Source organism: Geotrypetes seraphini, chromosome 7, assembly GCF_902459505.1.
Source record: "Geotrypetes seraphini chromosome 7, aGeoSer1.1, whole genome shotgun sequence".
NCBI lineage: Eukaryota > Metazoa > Chordata > Amphibia > Gymnophiona > Dermophiidae > Geotrypetes > Geotrypetes seraphini.
This window is the reverse complement of record NC_047090.1, coordinates 37016541-37033319: the sequence shown is the minus strand read 5'-3', so window position 1 is coordinate 37033319 and position 16779 is coordinate 37016541. Positions and strand designations below refer to the sequence as shown.

Below are 16779 nucleotides of genomic sequence, written 5' to 3'. Positions count from 1 at the left end.
TCCACATTAGATTGTAAGCTCTTCTGAGCAGGGCCCCGTCTACTACATACATGTTAAATGTACAGTGCTATAGAAATGATAAATAGTAGTAGAAGCAGCAGAAAGAGAATGAAGAAGGAGCCTGAAAGAACAGAAGATAGTGGGAAAGCCAAAGAGAGAAGAAAGAGGTGATGAGACGGGCAGATAGAGAGAAAGCAAAGTAAAGACAGGGACAGAAGAAGGAAGAGTGGAAGAAAGAAGGGGACAAAGACAAGACAGAAGAATAAGAGAGGATGGGAGATCTGGGAAAGAGAGAAAAAAAGGAAAAGCAGGTCTTTATGCCAGAGATGCGACCCCGGTTGTGGACCAGTCCGGAATTTCTGACGACCCGCAGGACCTGCAGCGCTGGGCTCTATTGGGGAGCTGGCCACAAAGTGTGTCTGCCGGAACTGCGAGCGGAGCAGCCCTGAGAACTGCAACCCAGCCCAGGGCGCGAGAGCCGGGCTCGGGGCGGGGCGGGCGCATGCGCGCAGCCCGGCCCGGGAGCCGCACGCGGGCGCTGCGGCTGGGCTCAGTCACTCGCGGAGCGCGCGGGCTGGGGGGAGGAGGCGGCGGCGGCGGGAGCTGCGGCGCTGCTCGAGCTCGGCCAGAGGCGGAGGGAGCGGAGAGCCTCGGCAGCGGAGCGCCCCTCACTTCCGTCCGCCGCCGTGGCCGTTCAGCCCGCTGCCATGGGGTAGGGCGCTCCGGGGAGGAGAGGGGGGGCAGGGGTGGGGGGCGGTCGAGGAGGAGCGCGAGGCGGCACGCGGGAGGCAGCCGCGCGCCCGGGGCGGCCCGAGACATGCTCGCCGAGTCGCTGTGCAGCGCCCTGGGGCTCGCGCTCTATCTCAACACCCTGGGCGCGGATTTCTGCTACGACGACAGGTAGGGCAGGGGCGCTTCTCTCTTTTTGACGCTTGCATTCTGCTAACTTTGCAAAGCCCCTGGTAGGGGGGGGGGAGGGGGAAGTCGTTAGCGAGCAGGAGTTTGGCTGCCACTTGGTGCACCTTTGCACAGCTGCCACATCCTGCAAGCGAGACCTCCTAAAATGTACCTGCTTCTTCTCTGCCGCTCTCTTCAGCTGCTCCCCCCCCCCCTTTCACGCCTCTTTAATTGCCGGGGGGGGGAGGGGGGAGGGGGGAAGCTGTCACGTTAAACTTGTATTTGCATTTTCTCTTTCTTTGTCCGGTTAATGCGTCTTGAACTGTGTTGTCCGAGAAACGGCATCGATTTCTGGGCAATGTCACAGTTGGGCTGGTGTCTTTACCTCGTTGATCCCCTCCCCCCCAGAAAATGTGCGTCTGTTTGGAAACTGCTGAAAGCTCTATTAGCCATTGGGGGGCAATTCCAATTTGTGCCTTTTCCGGTGACTTAATCGGATTACAATAAAAGGAGATGCATAATTAAAATATATTAGGGGGAACGGCACGCCTGGCTAAACTTATTGGGTGTTTCATGCTCCATTGACATTAAGCCATCCAAAAAGTGAGCAGAGATTTACTTTGACAGCTTTTCAGCAGCTTTCCCTCTGCTGCGGCAGTGAATGGATCCCCTGGGTTAGAGTTAGCTGGTGCCTGGAACCCACTGAACCTTTTTTTAAATTTAGGAAAGTTAAATCCCTTCTCCCTGCCACCTCCTAGGGTGATGAGCAGAGACCCAATAAAAGAAATCGTATTCCCCTTCTCTGATCTCATTGAAAAGATCTGATTTTAGAAAGCAGGTTTTTAGCAAACCCTGCCAACTTGTAAATGACCTAATAAAACACCTCTTGACTTGTTCGTGTCAGAGGTGAGGCTTCAGGGAGCCTTGCAAACATTTTCCAGGCTGGACACGAAAATCAAACACGGTGCCCCCCCCCCCTCCCCCCAGGTTCTAGAAGGGATTGCCAGACACCAGCCCCGCACAGCTTGGAGAGAGAGCCTGGGAGTGGAGAAAGCAGTGACATTTTGCAAAGCTCACTCTTGCTAGACCACTTTGCATTCATACTTTCAGAGGGTGAGAGAGGAGTGAAAAGATCCGTCTAAGCTTTGATTAAACTTGACAGCGCACTGCCCTCTGCAAAGCCCCTGAAAATAGTCTGAGAGAGGCAGAAAAAAAAAAAACACCCCACCTTAGCTGGTTCTACATTTTATTCCCAAATTTAGAATACTAGCATCAAATTTCTTGTAGATTTAAGATATGTGTTGGGAAGCATGGTGTTTTAAAATTGCTTTGAATTTATCCTTCCTCCTAAACTGGATTTTATTTGCCATTGTAGATGTGAAAATCATGGTTCCCAAGATGTTTTATAATATTGTTACTCTGGTACATCGCTAGAACCTGAATAAAATGATTTCACCACTTCCTCTGATTTAGCATAGCACCTGAAATTTTAAACTACCATACCTACTTAAAGTTTCATTCGCCGTCTGGGATTTGCTTGTGTGATTTCAGATCATCTTTGGCGTGCATATGCTGAGTCTGCTAAGAGATTCAGCTAGAGCAGGGGTAGGCAATTCCGGTCCACGAAAGCTGGAGCCAGGTCAGGTTTTCAGGATAGCCACCATGAATATGTATGAGATGGATTTGCCTGCACTGCCTCCTTCAGATGCAAATCTATCTCATGCATATTTATTGTGGATATCCTGAAAACCTAACCTGGCTCCGGCTCTTGAGGACCGGAATTGCCTACCCCTGAGCTAGAGGAAGCTATAATGTGATGAAAGGGCATGCTTATTCAGTACCAATTTTGCATTTTTCTGTAGAGGGAGCCGATTTCCTCAGACTTTCTCCCTTCTTGTTTTCAGTGCATCACAGCTAAAAGCTGTAAGATATCCTCCAAACATTTCCAAAGTTAACCCTGCTGATGTAAAATATTGGTTGAACCTTTGGCTTCTGTTTACCATTCCCTCTGTTGCCTCTCTGAAACCTCTTGTGAATGTTAATTTCCACATATTGCATGTTCTTAAGACCTCACACAATCAATAATGTTTTGTTCTTCATCGATTTGAAAGTCTCGGTTCTGAATAAATAGCTACATATCGTAGCCACTTTTGACACTTTGATGTACTTAAAACTTTACAGTGTAGAGAAGCCCGTCTTCCAGAAGAAGTCTTGAGTTCAGGTTTGCATTGCACTGCTGTGTAATTGATGTCTGGTGCTTTAATATAGATTTTCAGTACTTCAGAAAGTGTGAAGGTTGTTTGAAGCAGTTCCACGCAGCTCCTTTCTGCCTAACACTCTTGTGTAAAATCACACTTAAAACAATTACTTAGTATTTTTTTTTATTCATTTTTCCATGAGTTGTTTGAGATGAATTGTTTCAAAATACTTTTTACAATAAACAAAAATTAACATTTGGTAGGCTGCCTAGCTGCAAATATTTGGAATAATGCCTGATCTAGCATTTTTGTTACAGAATGAATCTAAATGGTTTGATCAACCATGTTTCCTTTCTCAAAACTTCTGACTTTTTTTTTTTTTTTTTAAAATTCAACTCTTTGTTTTTTTCCAGGCATTTGCTTGCAATTTCAGCTGTGGGTAGATTCAAGTCCGCAGTAAATTGAGATAAACCATATTCTGGTGTTCCCAAAACTGTGCAGAATTCTTCCCATGAATTATGGCGCTCATTTTAGAAGGGCTATTCGTGTTTGAGATGTGCATAAACCAGCACTTAGATATTTATGTAAAATAAACTCCCCTTCCCCTTTTTACAAAGCCACATTAGGCTTTTTTTTTTTTTTTTTAATCGCCGGCCATGGTGGTATTAGCTCTGACGCACATAGGTTTTTTTATGAGTGTCAGAGCTGATACCACTGAGGCTGGCAATGGAAAAGCCTAACGTGGTGGTGGTGGGGGGTTTAAATGTTTTAAGTCCCTATTTTACAATGCTGGGATAATGCATGTAAATGGTAAGGGGACGTGGTCTGAATAGGTTTTGGTTGGGCAAGGGCATGGTAAGTTTAATAAAACATTCATTCCCTTTATCAGAAGGGGACTAAACATTTGTGTCCTAAAAGATCAAAACTGAGAATTGCACCTTCTACCCAGCACATCTAGGTTCTGACAAAGTGCCCCTATTGAGCGACACTCCACTGGAGGGATTAGGGGATGTTGCCAAGTTTATCTCACCCCCCACCCTATGGTTCTGAAAAAGACAAACTGGCAGGGTATGATACCGATATCTGTGACGGTGCTGGGAGAATACATAGTAAAATTTCCAAAATGGCAAAGATAAGTGTGTCTGCTCTGGTTTTTCAATAAAAGCGCTGGCAAAGTTAATACTGCAGGGAAAAAAATCAGCGACCAAGGAGTAGGGCTGGGACAACAGACTAACAGAAGCAAGAGAAGAGCCATCTGGCTGTTTGTCCAAATTTTATTACAGAGCTCAGTAAGGCCTCTTATCCACTTGCTGAAACACAGTCGCATGCCAGTTCTTAAACTTGCATCAGGGGAGGGGGAATTACCAAAATCAAGAAGCCCGACTCGGTGGCTTAGCAAAGGTAGGAGGCGCCCTCCTTTCCATGCACCATTCATTTCGTGCCCTGTTCCTTCCCCCCCCTCCACACTTGTGCTCTCCCTTCCCCTGTACCTCTAAATCTTCACCAGTGCAAGTGGCTTCGTCAGCATGCTCCTCGCGCCTCCTTCTGCCATCACTTCCTGGCTCTGTGACTCACAGGGGAACCAGGCTGGCACAAGCAGCAGGCAGAAGTTGCCCACGCTACCGAAGATAAGAGGGGCAAGCAGGGCAGAGAGAAGCCGGTGTACCCCCCACACCCTCCTAACTACACCACTGGCCTGGTTGTATGGAATGGCTTCACAGTATCATATGGGATGCTGTAAAACTTGGCACTAAGGCATTGTACCTGCTAAAAGATCTTGCCAAGGTGCCTTACTGAGCTCCCTAATAAATTTGGACAAACTACTGGGTGGCTCTCCTCTTGCTTCTCTTGTTAGCCCATCATCCTGACCCCACTCCTAGTTGCTGCTCTGATTTCATCCCATCAAGATTTCTCATGTTTATTTATTTTTTTCTGAAATGGATGTTGATGCCATCTGTGTTTGGTACAACACTGACCATTTCTTCTGAATTTTTTAGTTAGCCTCTACGTCAGCAGATTCTATTCTTAAATACTAGTGAAATTTGAGATGTCCTGACTTGGAAGTCTCATTTCCAGTTTCCACGTCCTTTCTAAAATGTACCTGCAGAGAATATGTAAAACTGCTTTGTACCACAGAAAGGAAGTTTATGAAGTCATGCCCCTTTAGCTTTTAAAATGGGGTTGCCCAAAACCCAAAAGATAATGCTATGCTCAGAAGGAAGTGTATGAAGCTCACCCTTGAGGAAAATAACTTAGCAGTCTTTTCCACGACATATATTTTCTTGTTACTTCTTTGGAAATTCTGTATTTCAGCATATTGCTTGAGAACATCATATTGGAAATGTACTTCTTAAATCTATGTGTAGTTTGCACTTGTCCCTATAACTGACAGAGAAGAAATTTTCTTAGATGTTTGGGAATGATTTGTTAACTACCTGGCCAACATTTCAGCCTCGAAAACCATCTTGCTGCTATTCTGGTATATTTGGGCAATCTTTTAAAGTCAGTGCTAATCAAACACTTAAACCAATAAATCGGATCAGTCAGTTTCTGTTGGAACAGTGCATCCCCAGAGATGCTAGGTTACCCAGTTCCAAGCTGGAGACTTTTATTTTTGCCAGTCCTGGTTTTGAACTTAAATCCCAAAGCAGTGTGGGATCTGTAGTGCCTGATTCTGCCCATTGAAATCGGCGCTGTAAGTCCCATAATGTAACATGATGAGGTGGTCAGAAATCCAAGACTGTCCCGAAATCTCTAGCTTGGATCTGGGGAACTTGGCATCTCCAACAAACAACAGTGGAGGTCCAGAAGATTGTTGGTGTGCAATTTTATTGATCAAATCACAAGAGTCTTGTGCGGTGGCTTGACACGCACGTGTTTCAGCCTCTACGGCAGTGGTCTCCAACTCAAAACCTTTGCAGGGCCACATTTTGGATTTGTAGGTACTTGGAGGGCCTCAGAAAAAATAGTGAATGTCTTATTAAAGAAATGACAATTTTGCAGGAGGTAAAACTCTTTATCTATCTATCTATCTTCTTCTTCTATATATATAAAGTCGGAGGTATGTATGTGTGTATGTGTGTGTGTATGTGCCGCGATCACGCAAAAACGGCTTGACCGCTTTTAACGAAACTTGGTATGCAGATCCCTCACTACCTGGGGTGATATGTTCTGGGGGTCTCTCGGCCCACCACTCTATGTTGCTTGCTCAAGGGTGGGTTCCCCCAACAATTTATATGTTCTTGCTCCTGGAGGTGAAACTAAAAATTTTGTTTATAATCACGTTTTACGTTTGTTGTATTGTATTCATTTTGTCAAATATTTCACATTATAATTTGAATATTGTACTTTTTATTAAGCTGTAAAACAATAATTTCATTCACCACTATAAAGTATCTTTATTTGAATCCATTTACAGTGTTATTGCTATAATTAAATACCCGTGCAACGCCGGGGCATCAGCTATCTTCTATATATGTAAAATTGGAGGTATGTATGTGTGTGTGTATGTGCCGCGATCACGCAAAAATGGCTTGACCGCTTTGAATGAAACTTGGTATGCAGATCCCTCACTACATGGGGTGATATGTTCTGGGGGTCTCGCGGCCCACCTGCACACGTGGGCGGAGCTGCAAACAGAAAATCTGATTTCACCCATTCATGTCAATGGAAAAATTGTAAAAAGCTGCCATTCTCACAGTAATTCAAAAACCGCTTGACCGCTTTGAACGAAACTTGGTATGCAGATCCCTCACTACCTGGGGTGATATGTTCTGGGTGTCTCGCGGCCCACCTGCACACGTGGGCGGAGCTATAAACAGAAAATCTGATTTCACCCATTCATGTCAATGGAATAAATGTAAAAAGCTGCCATTCTCACTGTAATTCAAAACCGGCTTGACCGATTTGAATGAAACTTTGTATGCAGATCCCTCACTACCTGGGCTGATATGTTCTGGGGGGTCTCGCGGCCCACCTGCACACGTGTTATAATTAAATACCCGTGCAATGCCGGGCCTTCAGCTAGTATGATCAATAAAATTGCATACCAACAATCTTCTGGACCTCCGCTGTTGTTTGTTGGTTCTTGACATGTTTGTGGAGGCTTTTCTCCTGGTTTGTCGTTTTTGAACTCGGCATCTCTGCTTCTCAACCCAGTCCTCGGGGGCACACCCAGCCAGTCATATTTCAGGATACCCACTGTGGTATGCAAATCTGCCTTGCAAACTCAAGGAGGCAATGTATGAAGGTCTCTTGAATGCATTATTCATTGGGGGTTGTCCTGAAAACCCAACTGCCTTGGTTTTGCCTCGATAACTGGGTTGGGAACCACGGTTTCGGAGCAACAGGCTACGTCTCTTCAGTCTCCATTCTGGTGTCGAGTCCTACATTCTGCAGGTTGTTTGGTATGGACTTTACCCAACCAAGACCACACTGTTGTCAACAAAGTGAGACGGGCTGCTGCAGTAGTTGTTTTGTCAATCTGTGTTTAAAGTCTGTATGTGGTGGTTTTTGTTCAATCTGTCAGGATCCCACTTTTAATATTAACCCCCCCCCCCCCCCCCCCCCCCCCAGTTTATGGGAATTAATGCTTTGGGCACTCAGATATGTACAGCTAGAGAAATCTTATTCTTGGCAGGGCTCAACTTTCACTTCCAGGTGCTCTAAGTACTTAAACTACGGAAGTGAAAGATTCCTGTATATACTGGAATATAAGTTGTTTTCTCTCTAATCTAACTACTTTTCACTTTAATTATCGATTTTTATGTGAACCAAGTCGGGCTCCTTTTGGGGAGATGACACTGTATATAAATGGCAGAATTAGATTAGATTAGAAGTCAAGCCGAGTATAAGACAAGGTGCCCTTTTCCCCCCCAAAAAGGAGGATAAAAGGTTGACTCAAATATAAGATTGGGAGGGGAGAGGGGTTAATATCACTGTGCCTTGCCCCGCCCTCACTCCCACCCCTGCCAAGCTCTGTACTCGGCACCCCTCCCTACCAGCCTCTGCACCCTGTCCCACCTCCCTGCCCTGTATCCTGTCCCCCCTCTCTCCCGATGTCCTGAAGGCCTCCACCGTGTCTGCCTTATGACCTGGTGGTCCAGTGGTAGGCCGGGACAGGAGGGATCCCTGCCGTCTCCTGTCTTGGCGAATTCTGTCAATTTTTTTACCTCCCTCCCGCTTCTCCCCCCCCCTCCCCACTTACCTTTTTTAATCCCTGGTGGTCCAGTGGTATATTGGGCAGGAATGAGCTTTCTGCAAGTTCCGTGAAAACTGGTGGCAGCTATTCATGGAGCAGCTCGGGGCTGGGCAGGAGTACAAAAAGCTTGCTCTTGCCAGATACACCGCTGGACCACCAGAGATTCAAAAAGGTACATGGGGGGAGGTGGGAGGGAGGTAAAAAAAAAAAAATTGACCAAATCCGCCAGAACAGGAGACGGGAGATAACCAAGTCATATGGCAGGCCAGCGGAGGCCTGCAACAAGTCCAGGAGGGGGGAAGGTGTGCGCTGAACCAAATATAAGACGAGACCCTCATTTTTAGGCCAGTTTTTTGGCCCCTAAAGCTCTTATATTCAAGTACAGTACTCCCCCGAAATTCACGGGGGTTCCATTCCAGGAACACCAGTGAATTAAAAAAAACCGCGAATGCGGTTTAGGAGCTGATCGAAGGCAGGAGAGGGCAGCTGGGGCACAGGCGGATGCTGAAAATAATTCTCAATATTTTCAGACCAACTCTTCCTGGTACTAAAGTCAGGCCACACCAATCAGGAGCTGCTTTGACACGCCAGATAGCGTGTCAAAAGCAGCTCCTGATTGGTGTAGCCTGACTTTAGTACCAGGAAGAGGAGGTCAGAAAATACCGCAAATTACTGAGTCTGCGAACCTCGTAGTCGCGGAGATTTACTGTATGTACTTTAAGGCAGTGTTTTTCAACCTTTTTACACCTATGGACCGGCAGAAATAAAATAATTATTCTGTGGACCGGCATCGGTACGTGGACCGGCGGATGAAGAACACGGGGCTAAGTCGTGGGACAGACCCCGCCCATCTCTACCCAATCTCCACCCCAGACCCCGCCCCATAATAGTACTAATTACACCTTGCACGTTGCAATGTCAGAGAGAAGGCTTCCGGTTCAGGCGCAGGATGCCCGTAGGAGCCGTTGCCCTTGGCTTTGTGCACTGAATCAGTTAGGAAGAGGGAGCTGGCTCGAAGATAACGCCGCATCGATCGCACCATGGACCGGCGGTTGAAGAACACTGTTTTGGGCCTGATGCACGTGCTGGCCCTGTGGACCAGCAGGAAATTTCTGTGGACCAGCACCGGTCCGTGGACCGGCACCGGTCCATGGACTGGTGGTTGAAGAACACTGCTTTAAGGTACTTTAAAATGCTATTATTCAAAGTAACATTGTAGCCTCTTTACACAAAAGATTTGTTTGTCTTGATGCATCATGTTCTGTAGTTTGAGAAAATGCAGTTTGCAGGCATTTAGAGGTCATAGTGCTTATTGTTTTATCCTGTTAGGTAGGAATGGAGGATGTGATGGTATATTTAGACTGTAAGGTCAATTTAGATTGGCCCTAGTTAATATCTGACTTCTCCAACTTCTTTGCAGTTGGACACTGAAATTTGGACTTGAAGAGGCTTTAAGGGGTCCTTTTATCAAGCCGTGCTAGCTGGGTTAGCGCGTCGGACATTTCATCATGCGCTAACCCCCGCGGCTGGCTAAACAACTAACGCCTGCTCAATGCAGGCGTTAGTGGCTAGCGCGGCAGGTGGTTTAACGCGCGTTAAACCCCCCTACCGCAGCTTGATGAAAGGACCCCTAAATTAAAAATGGGTTACTGTATTCTACTTACAGATAAAAGATAATTTTAATTTCTTCGCTTGTGCTAAATCGAAGAAATGATTGTGTTGTCCATCTGCATGTTAGAAATAATAATAGTAACAACTTTTATTTTTCTATATTGCAATACCTTACATTTCAGCGTGGTTCACAACAAGAGAAGCCGTGAAAACGCAGCAAAATTACATCAAAACATGTTCTGATAAATACATCGAATAATATAATTAAACAAATTTATCAAATAAGTAAGTTTTCACTGATCTTCTCAAAGCTTGATATGAGAGAGAATTCAGAATCAAATTGCTTAGACTTTTATTCCATTTACTTGCTTGAAAGGGTCCTATCGAGGAATCTTTTATAAATACAACCTTTCAAAGTTGGAAAAGAAAACAAGAGGATGGCATGATGGCAGATAAAGGCCAAATGGCCCATCCGCAGCATCCACTATCTCCTCCTCTCCCTATTGGCTAAGGCTCTTAACATTTGCATCCCCTCTCCCTATTGGCTAAGGCTACACCTGTGTTGTGATGCCATAGAACTTTGTGGTTATAGAAGCATAGTAGCATGATGGCAGATAAAGGCCAAATAGCCCATCCAGTCTGCCCATCCGCAGCATCCACTAAGGCTCTTTACACCTGCATTGTGATGTCATAGAACTTTAAGGTTATAGAAACATTGCAACATGATGGCAGATAAAGGCCAAATGGCCCATCCAGTCTGCCCATCTGCAGTAACCATTATCTCTTTCTCTCTCTGAGAGATCCCACGTGCCTATCCCAGGCCCTTTTGAATTCAGACACAGTCTCTGTCTCCACCACCTCTTCTATAATATTTGGTTGTTTTTAGCTATGCCAGTTGCTCATTATAATACGTATATGAGATGAGGTGAAATTGCTTTGCCTGTGAAGTCTGTGATGGATTGCTTGGATAAGTCTAACGTTTGAAGCAAGGTATTTTCTCTGTTGGAAATCTGCTCATGTCCTTGGGCTAACAAACAGTTTCAAGATCTGGTTACTAGGAAAAGAAATATAAGCATAATTATTATGTAAGTTAGAAGTAGATCAATCCTCTGTTAGTATATGGAAAGTGCTTTCAGGCCAATGAGAATATAATCTCACAAGTGACCCAAATACATGTACAGTATGTAAGCGAGAGCACTATGGGATGATTGCTTGCCATCTGCTATTTAGTTGGTCTGTGCATCAAGGTTTGATTATTAATTGGTTCTCAATCTAATAGACCCTTTATTGCCATCTGCACTTAATGCTAAGTACATGTACACTCGCCCCGAGCGTCCAGCCAACAGTGTTTGTAGCGCTCCAGTCTATTTCAAAACTCTGTTTCTTCACCCATTTTATTCTGCAGCTTTCAGGTTTACTTTAAAAAAGTTATAAAGATTGCAATGAGTTTTAAGAAGGATATGGCGATACTCAAGAGGGTTCAGAGGAGAGTGACACGTCTGATAAAAGGTTTGGAAAATCTTTCATACGCTGAGAGATTGGGAAAACTAGGACTCTTTTTCCTGGAGAAGAGGAGACTTAGAGGGGATATGATAGAGACTTACAAGATCATGAAGGGCATAGAGAGAGTGGAGAGGGACAGATTCTTCAAACTCTCGAAAAATAAAAGAACAAGAGGGCATTCGGAAAAGTTGAAAGGGGACAGATTCAAAACGAATGCTAGGAAGTTCTTCTTTAGGGTGTAATAGGGCAGAGTACAGTACTGGGGTTCAAGAAAGGATTGGACAATTTCCTGCTGGAAAAGGGGATAGAAGGGTATTAATAGAGGATTATGCACAGATCCTGGACCTGTTGGGCCACCGCTTGAGCAGACTTCTAGGCCCGATGGACCTCAGGTCTGACCCAGCAGAGGCATTGCTTATGTTCTTATGTTTTAGTCCATGATTTTGTGAAGGTTGAAAGATTTTGAAGGCTTCTAGCTTAGAATGTAGTTGCAATTTATTCTTTTTTTTTTTTTTAAGTAAATTAAACCTTTGGTCTAAAACATACCACACACTGTTGTTTAACTTAAGTGACATTCAGTCACTGGAGTTTATCTTTGAAAAGGCAGATATTTGCCCCATAATGGCTTAATATATCCAAGTTTTTAGCTATTGAACTAACAGTTTTCCATTATACATTACCCTTGGATTCTATATGATGTGATTAAAGTTGTATGCCCAAATTTTCCTGCGTGGCCAAATTGTGGATGCAGCTTCATTGCTTAATGAGCCAGTCAGGAGCACTTATCGGCGCTAATTAGAATGTTATTGTACTTAGGGCAAAATTCACTAAAGGCACGGATCGGATCCGATCCGCGAGGGATTCGATCCGTGTCCAGGGGGCTGTTTCACGAAACACCCTCATGCAAATGAGGGCGATTGGAATCATGCCCCCAGTCTGTGGTGTTAAATCGCTTTAAACCTGCGGGTTAAAGCCCCAGGCTCACATTGCGGGGAAGGGCAGGAGAGATTCGGGGCGAGAGCAGGGCGGCCAGAGCAGGAGATTGTGACAGAGAGAGGCAGAAGATCGGGGCAGAGAGCAGGGTGTGTACACAAGCGACTGGTCCTGAGCAGTCGTTTGTTTTTGGATCGGCCAGCCCAGTCGGTGTGCCTGCTTTTTGTTAGTGAATCGCGGCCCTTCCTACTTTGCATGCCATTTCCCCTCATTTGCATGCGCAGATTGGAATCGGATCGGAAGTGATTGACCATGAGGTTAGTGAATCAGGTTGGAGGGAAATCGGGTCGCAAACTGATCGGTACACGATCGGTTTGCTTAGTGAATCTAGCCCATAATTTGTATCGTATGTTATATAAACACCTTTTGACTTTATTTATTGTATATATTATTCATTTGTGCTGTGTTTTCTTCAAAAATCTTCAATGAAATCTTATTGGGAAAAAAAAAATTTACGCACACATTTTGGACGAGGTGTACGCAAATTCTAAGGCATGTATCTCAAAGGGGGGAGGGGCATGGGCAGCTTGTGGGTGTTCCTAAAAGTTACGCTTGCTGTTATAATTTAGAATATGCCCAGTCTGCACCTAAGTAAGACACAGGCATTTACACGAGGTTTTAGTTGGCATGCCTAAATTTAGGGGAAAGGGATTGGGACTTATATAGCACCTTTTTTTGTAGTTTTCCCTGTCTGTCCTGGTGAGCTCACAGAGGATGATGACACAGTGACAAAATTCATCACCGTTCCCATCCTTGTGGATAACCGTGGTAAGCCATTTCCATGTCATTCTTTAAGGAGAGAGGGAAGAATCAGAGTATGAATGGGTCCGACCACTGACCCTCAAGCCTTGCATTGAAGAATGCTGGAGTAGAAGGACTGAGGTTGAGAAAGACACTAAAGAATGACACCAGATGGTTAGAACATAAGACCATAAGCGTTGCCATACTGAGACAGACTGAAGATCTATCAAGCCCAGTATCCTGTTTCCAGCAGTGGCTAACCCAAGGCACAAGTACCTGTCAGAAACCCAAAGAGTAGCAGCATTCCAGAGCTGAGATTGTGATATCATAAAGCCTCATTCCAGCAATGCCTAAGAGCCAACCTCATCAGTGATGTCACAATAGTTTCATTATCCTATACTTGGCTCACATAAGAATCAGAGTATGAATGGGCTCAGCCACTGACCCTCAAGTCTTGCATTGAAGAATGCTGGTGTAGAAGGACTGAGGTTGAGATAGATACTAAAGAATGACACAGGATGGTTTCCCACTGGATAGGAACGGTGATGAATTTTCTCACTGTGCCATTCTCTGCTTTCACAGTCTATCTAATGTACCTGGGGCCATGGAGGATCCGTGAGAACTGACGGCAGCCATTCACGGAGCGGGGCGGGATCAGGCAGGAAGCAAAAAGCTCGCACTCCTGCCTTATTTGCCGCTCTGCAGCAACAAAGGAGGAAACATGTGTGTGCACAATTTTATGCTTAGGCACTGATTCTGTATTTTGTGGCCCAAGTTGACCATGCAAATCAATGAACAAGTTAATCAGCACTGAAAATTGGCAATTAACACATAATTGATGCTAATTGGCACTAATTAGAAGTTACACGCCCATCTTTCTTCGCACATTCTGTAGAGTGGTACGTGTAAATTCTAGTGTGTGAATTTCAAAAGGGGTGTGGCCAGGGGAGGAGCATTTGTGGATCATGGGTGTCCCTAAAAGTTAGGCGCACTTATAGAATATGCTTGATCCGCGCACAGCTTAGGCGCAGGTATGGGTAAATGGTAGAAAGAAAAATAGTTAAATTGAAAATTCAGTATTGACATTACTTTACATTGCATTACATTAGAGATTTCTATTCCGCCATTACCTTGCAGTTCAAGGTGGATTACAAAAGAGTTATAAATGGTGGGTTACAATATAAGATAATTGGTGAATTCAAGAGAAGTTGAGAAGAACAGGTAGTATCTGTGGGGCGGGGTGAAGGCAGGAGGATGGAAGGTAATTGAGATGTTAAGAGTGTTTCAGTGATTTCTTGAAGAGTATCGTTTTTATTTCTTTTCTGAATATCTAGTTATCAGTAGGTTGGAGACTTGGTTGTCCAGTTTTGTTGTTAGGAGGCCGTCATACATTTTTTTTCCGTTTGACTTCTTTGATTGGAGGGTGTGTGTTTTTCTATGTCTGGGTGACATAGTTTGGTAGAGGCGGTTGTTTAGGTAGAGTGAGCTGTCTCCATTTAAAGATTTAAATAGCATGGAGTAGAATTTAAATAGTATTCTTTCTTGAATTGGTAGCCAGTGTGAGTCGATGTATGCCTCTGTAATATGGTCGTCAGTGGGTAAACCGTTTTTAATTTACTTAGCGGGTGTTATTGAAAAATCATCAGTAAATTTAATTAGATATTTCAGCAACTTCAAATTAAATAATTCTGCGAGGACAAGTTTGCCAGTAGCAAAATGATCTGCCCCCGTCTCCTCTTTCCGGCATCAGAAAACAAGGAAGATGAAAAGCATTTTTCCCCTCCTTGACTCTACAATGAGCTGCCCTGGTGATTAATTTGATAAAAGAGGGTCGGTTCTAGTTTTGCCCTTCTTCCCATTTTCAGCAGTGGCATTCTGGGGCTGTGCATTAATCAGAATAACATGAAAGGAATGATCTAGGCCAAAGGACCTCAGAATGTTTTGCCAAATGTCTTTACTGAGATGTATTGCCTGTTGAACTAGGGTTCACCTGTTTATGGCTGAAAATGACACTTAAGAGCTAGATAAGCTGAGAATTATTTGAAAGTAACCCTAGCTGCCCTCAATCTGATTGGAGAGAGTGAGCTCTCCCATTGTCAGTTCTTTCTTTTTTTTAGTTTTTTATAAATCTTTATTCGTTTTTGACATCAAATACAAAGTGCAAACACATGAACGTTGTCAGTTCCGTAAACGATTGTTTGTGATACTACATGCACTGAATTATAAAGGAAGCAACTTTTTCAGCAAATCGTGTTAATGATATCAAACTTGCCAAAGCTTGGACTATGAACATTCAAGCAGAAGTGATGCTGAGTTGGGTCAGTTGCAATTTATAACTTTCTTTTCTAAAGATAAAAAGATGTGTGCGTGGACTTTTGAGATTCCTAAACTAAACTAAACTAAACCTTAAGTTTGTATACCGCATCATCTCCACAGAAGTAGAGCTCGACACGGTTTACAGGAGTTGGTATAGAAAGGAACTACATCTAAATCTTGGTCTTGGTCTTTGTGGCTGTGACCCCATGATTCTGGTCAATTAAAATTTAGTATCACCCGCCCCCCCCCATCCCCCAGAAGTGCAAAATAATGATGCACCTACAGAGAGCCCACCTAGGTCGTGACCCCCATTTCGGTCTCTCGCTCACAGCTTGGGAAGCTCCGTCTTAAGTCCTTTCTCCAGATGTCGGCTTTAACTGAGTGAATTCCTTGTGTTCTGATTACTTGGAATTGCCTTAAATGAAGTTAAATGTGGTGTTTGAAGAATGAACTATTGAAGTCCAGTCTTCCTAAAAGCATAAACTATATGCTTTGATATACACAAGGATAATTATGGTTCCCTTAACGACTTTTCAATTTGTAAGTACACTCCCTTTCTGTAAATAAGTAGCTAGTTATCACAGTAGAGTCCATTTTTAATCTTCTCTGAAATGAGTTTTACGCTTCTCACACATTCAAAAAGTACTAAAGTAGTCCAAAAGCTCTTTAGAAAAGAAACTTGTCAAAAGCTTTAAGTATTAGTTTTTTTCCCAGTGTAAGTGCATGCAGAGCAAGTCTGTCAGGGAATTGGTTGGATCACAGTACAACAAAGGGGTAAATGAATGCCGAGTGTGTTATGGTGGTTCTAGCTACAGCCTCCACACCCTGAGGTTGTGGGTTCAAACCCCGTTCTGCACCCTTGACCCTGGGCAAGTCACTTAATCCTCCACTGCCCCAGGTACATTAGAAAGATTGTGAGCCCACCGGGACAGATAGGGAAAATGCTTGAAGTAGCTGTATTTAAACCGCCCTGAGTGTGGTTGTAAAGTCACAAAAAGGTGGTACACAAGTTCCAGTCCCTCTCCCTGATGTCATAATGCCTCATTCCACCAATGCCTAAGAGCCAACCTTCTCAGTGATGTCACAATGGATTCACTGTTCTATATTTGGCTCTCTCCTGATATTGTATAGGAGGAGAGTGTGGTGGAGTGGTTAGAGCTACAGCCTTAGCACTCAAACCCCATGCTGCTCCTTGTCACCCTGGGCAAATCACCTAATTTCCACTGCCCCAGGTAAATTAGATAGATTGTGAGCCCACCAGGACAGATAGGAAAAATGCTTTGAGTGTGGTTGTAAAACTACAAAAAGGTGGTATACAAG

General features: G+C 44.3%; 1 protein-coding gene across 4 annotated transcripts in view; it reads left to right on the top strand.

The window, feature by feature from the left end:
• Positions 1-764: 764 nt before the first annotated feature.
• The window catches only part of TMTC2 (transmembrane O-mannosyltransferase targeting cadherins 2), a 305129-nt gene continuing 289114 nt past the window's right edge, over positions 765-16779 (top strand). For all 4 annotated transcript variants that reach the window (XM_033952959.1, XM_033952961.1, XM_033952960.1 and 1 more), the window contains exon 1: positions 765-900. In XM_033952959.1, the coding sequence (XP_033808850.1) occupies positions 818-900 (83 nt within the window). In that variant the 5' untranslated portion in view covers positions 765-817. The remainder of the gene's footprint in view (positions 901-16779) is intronic.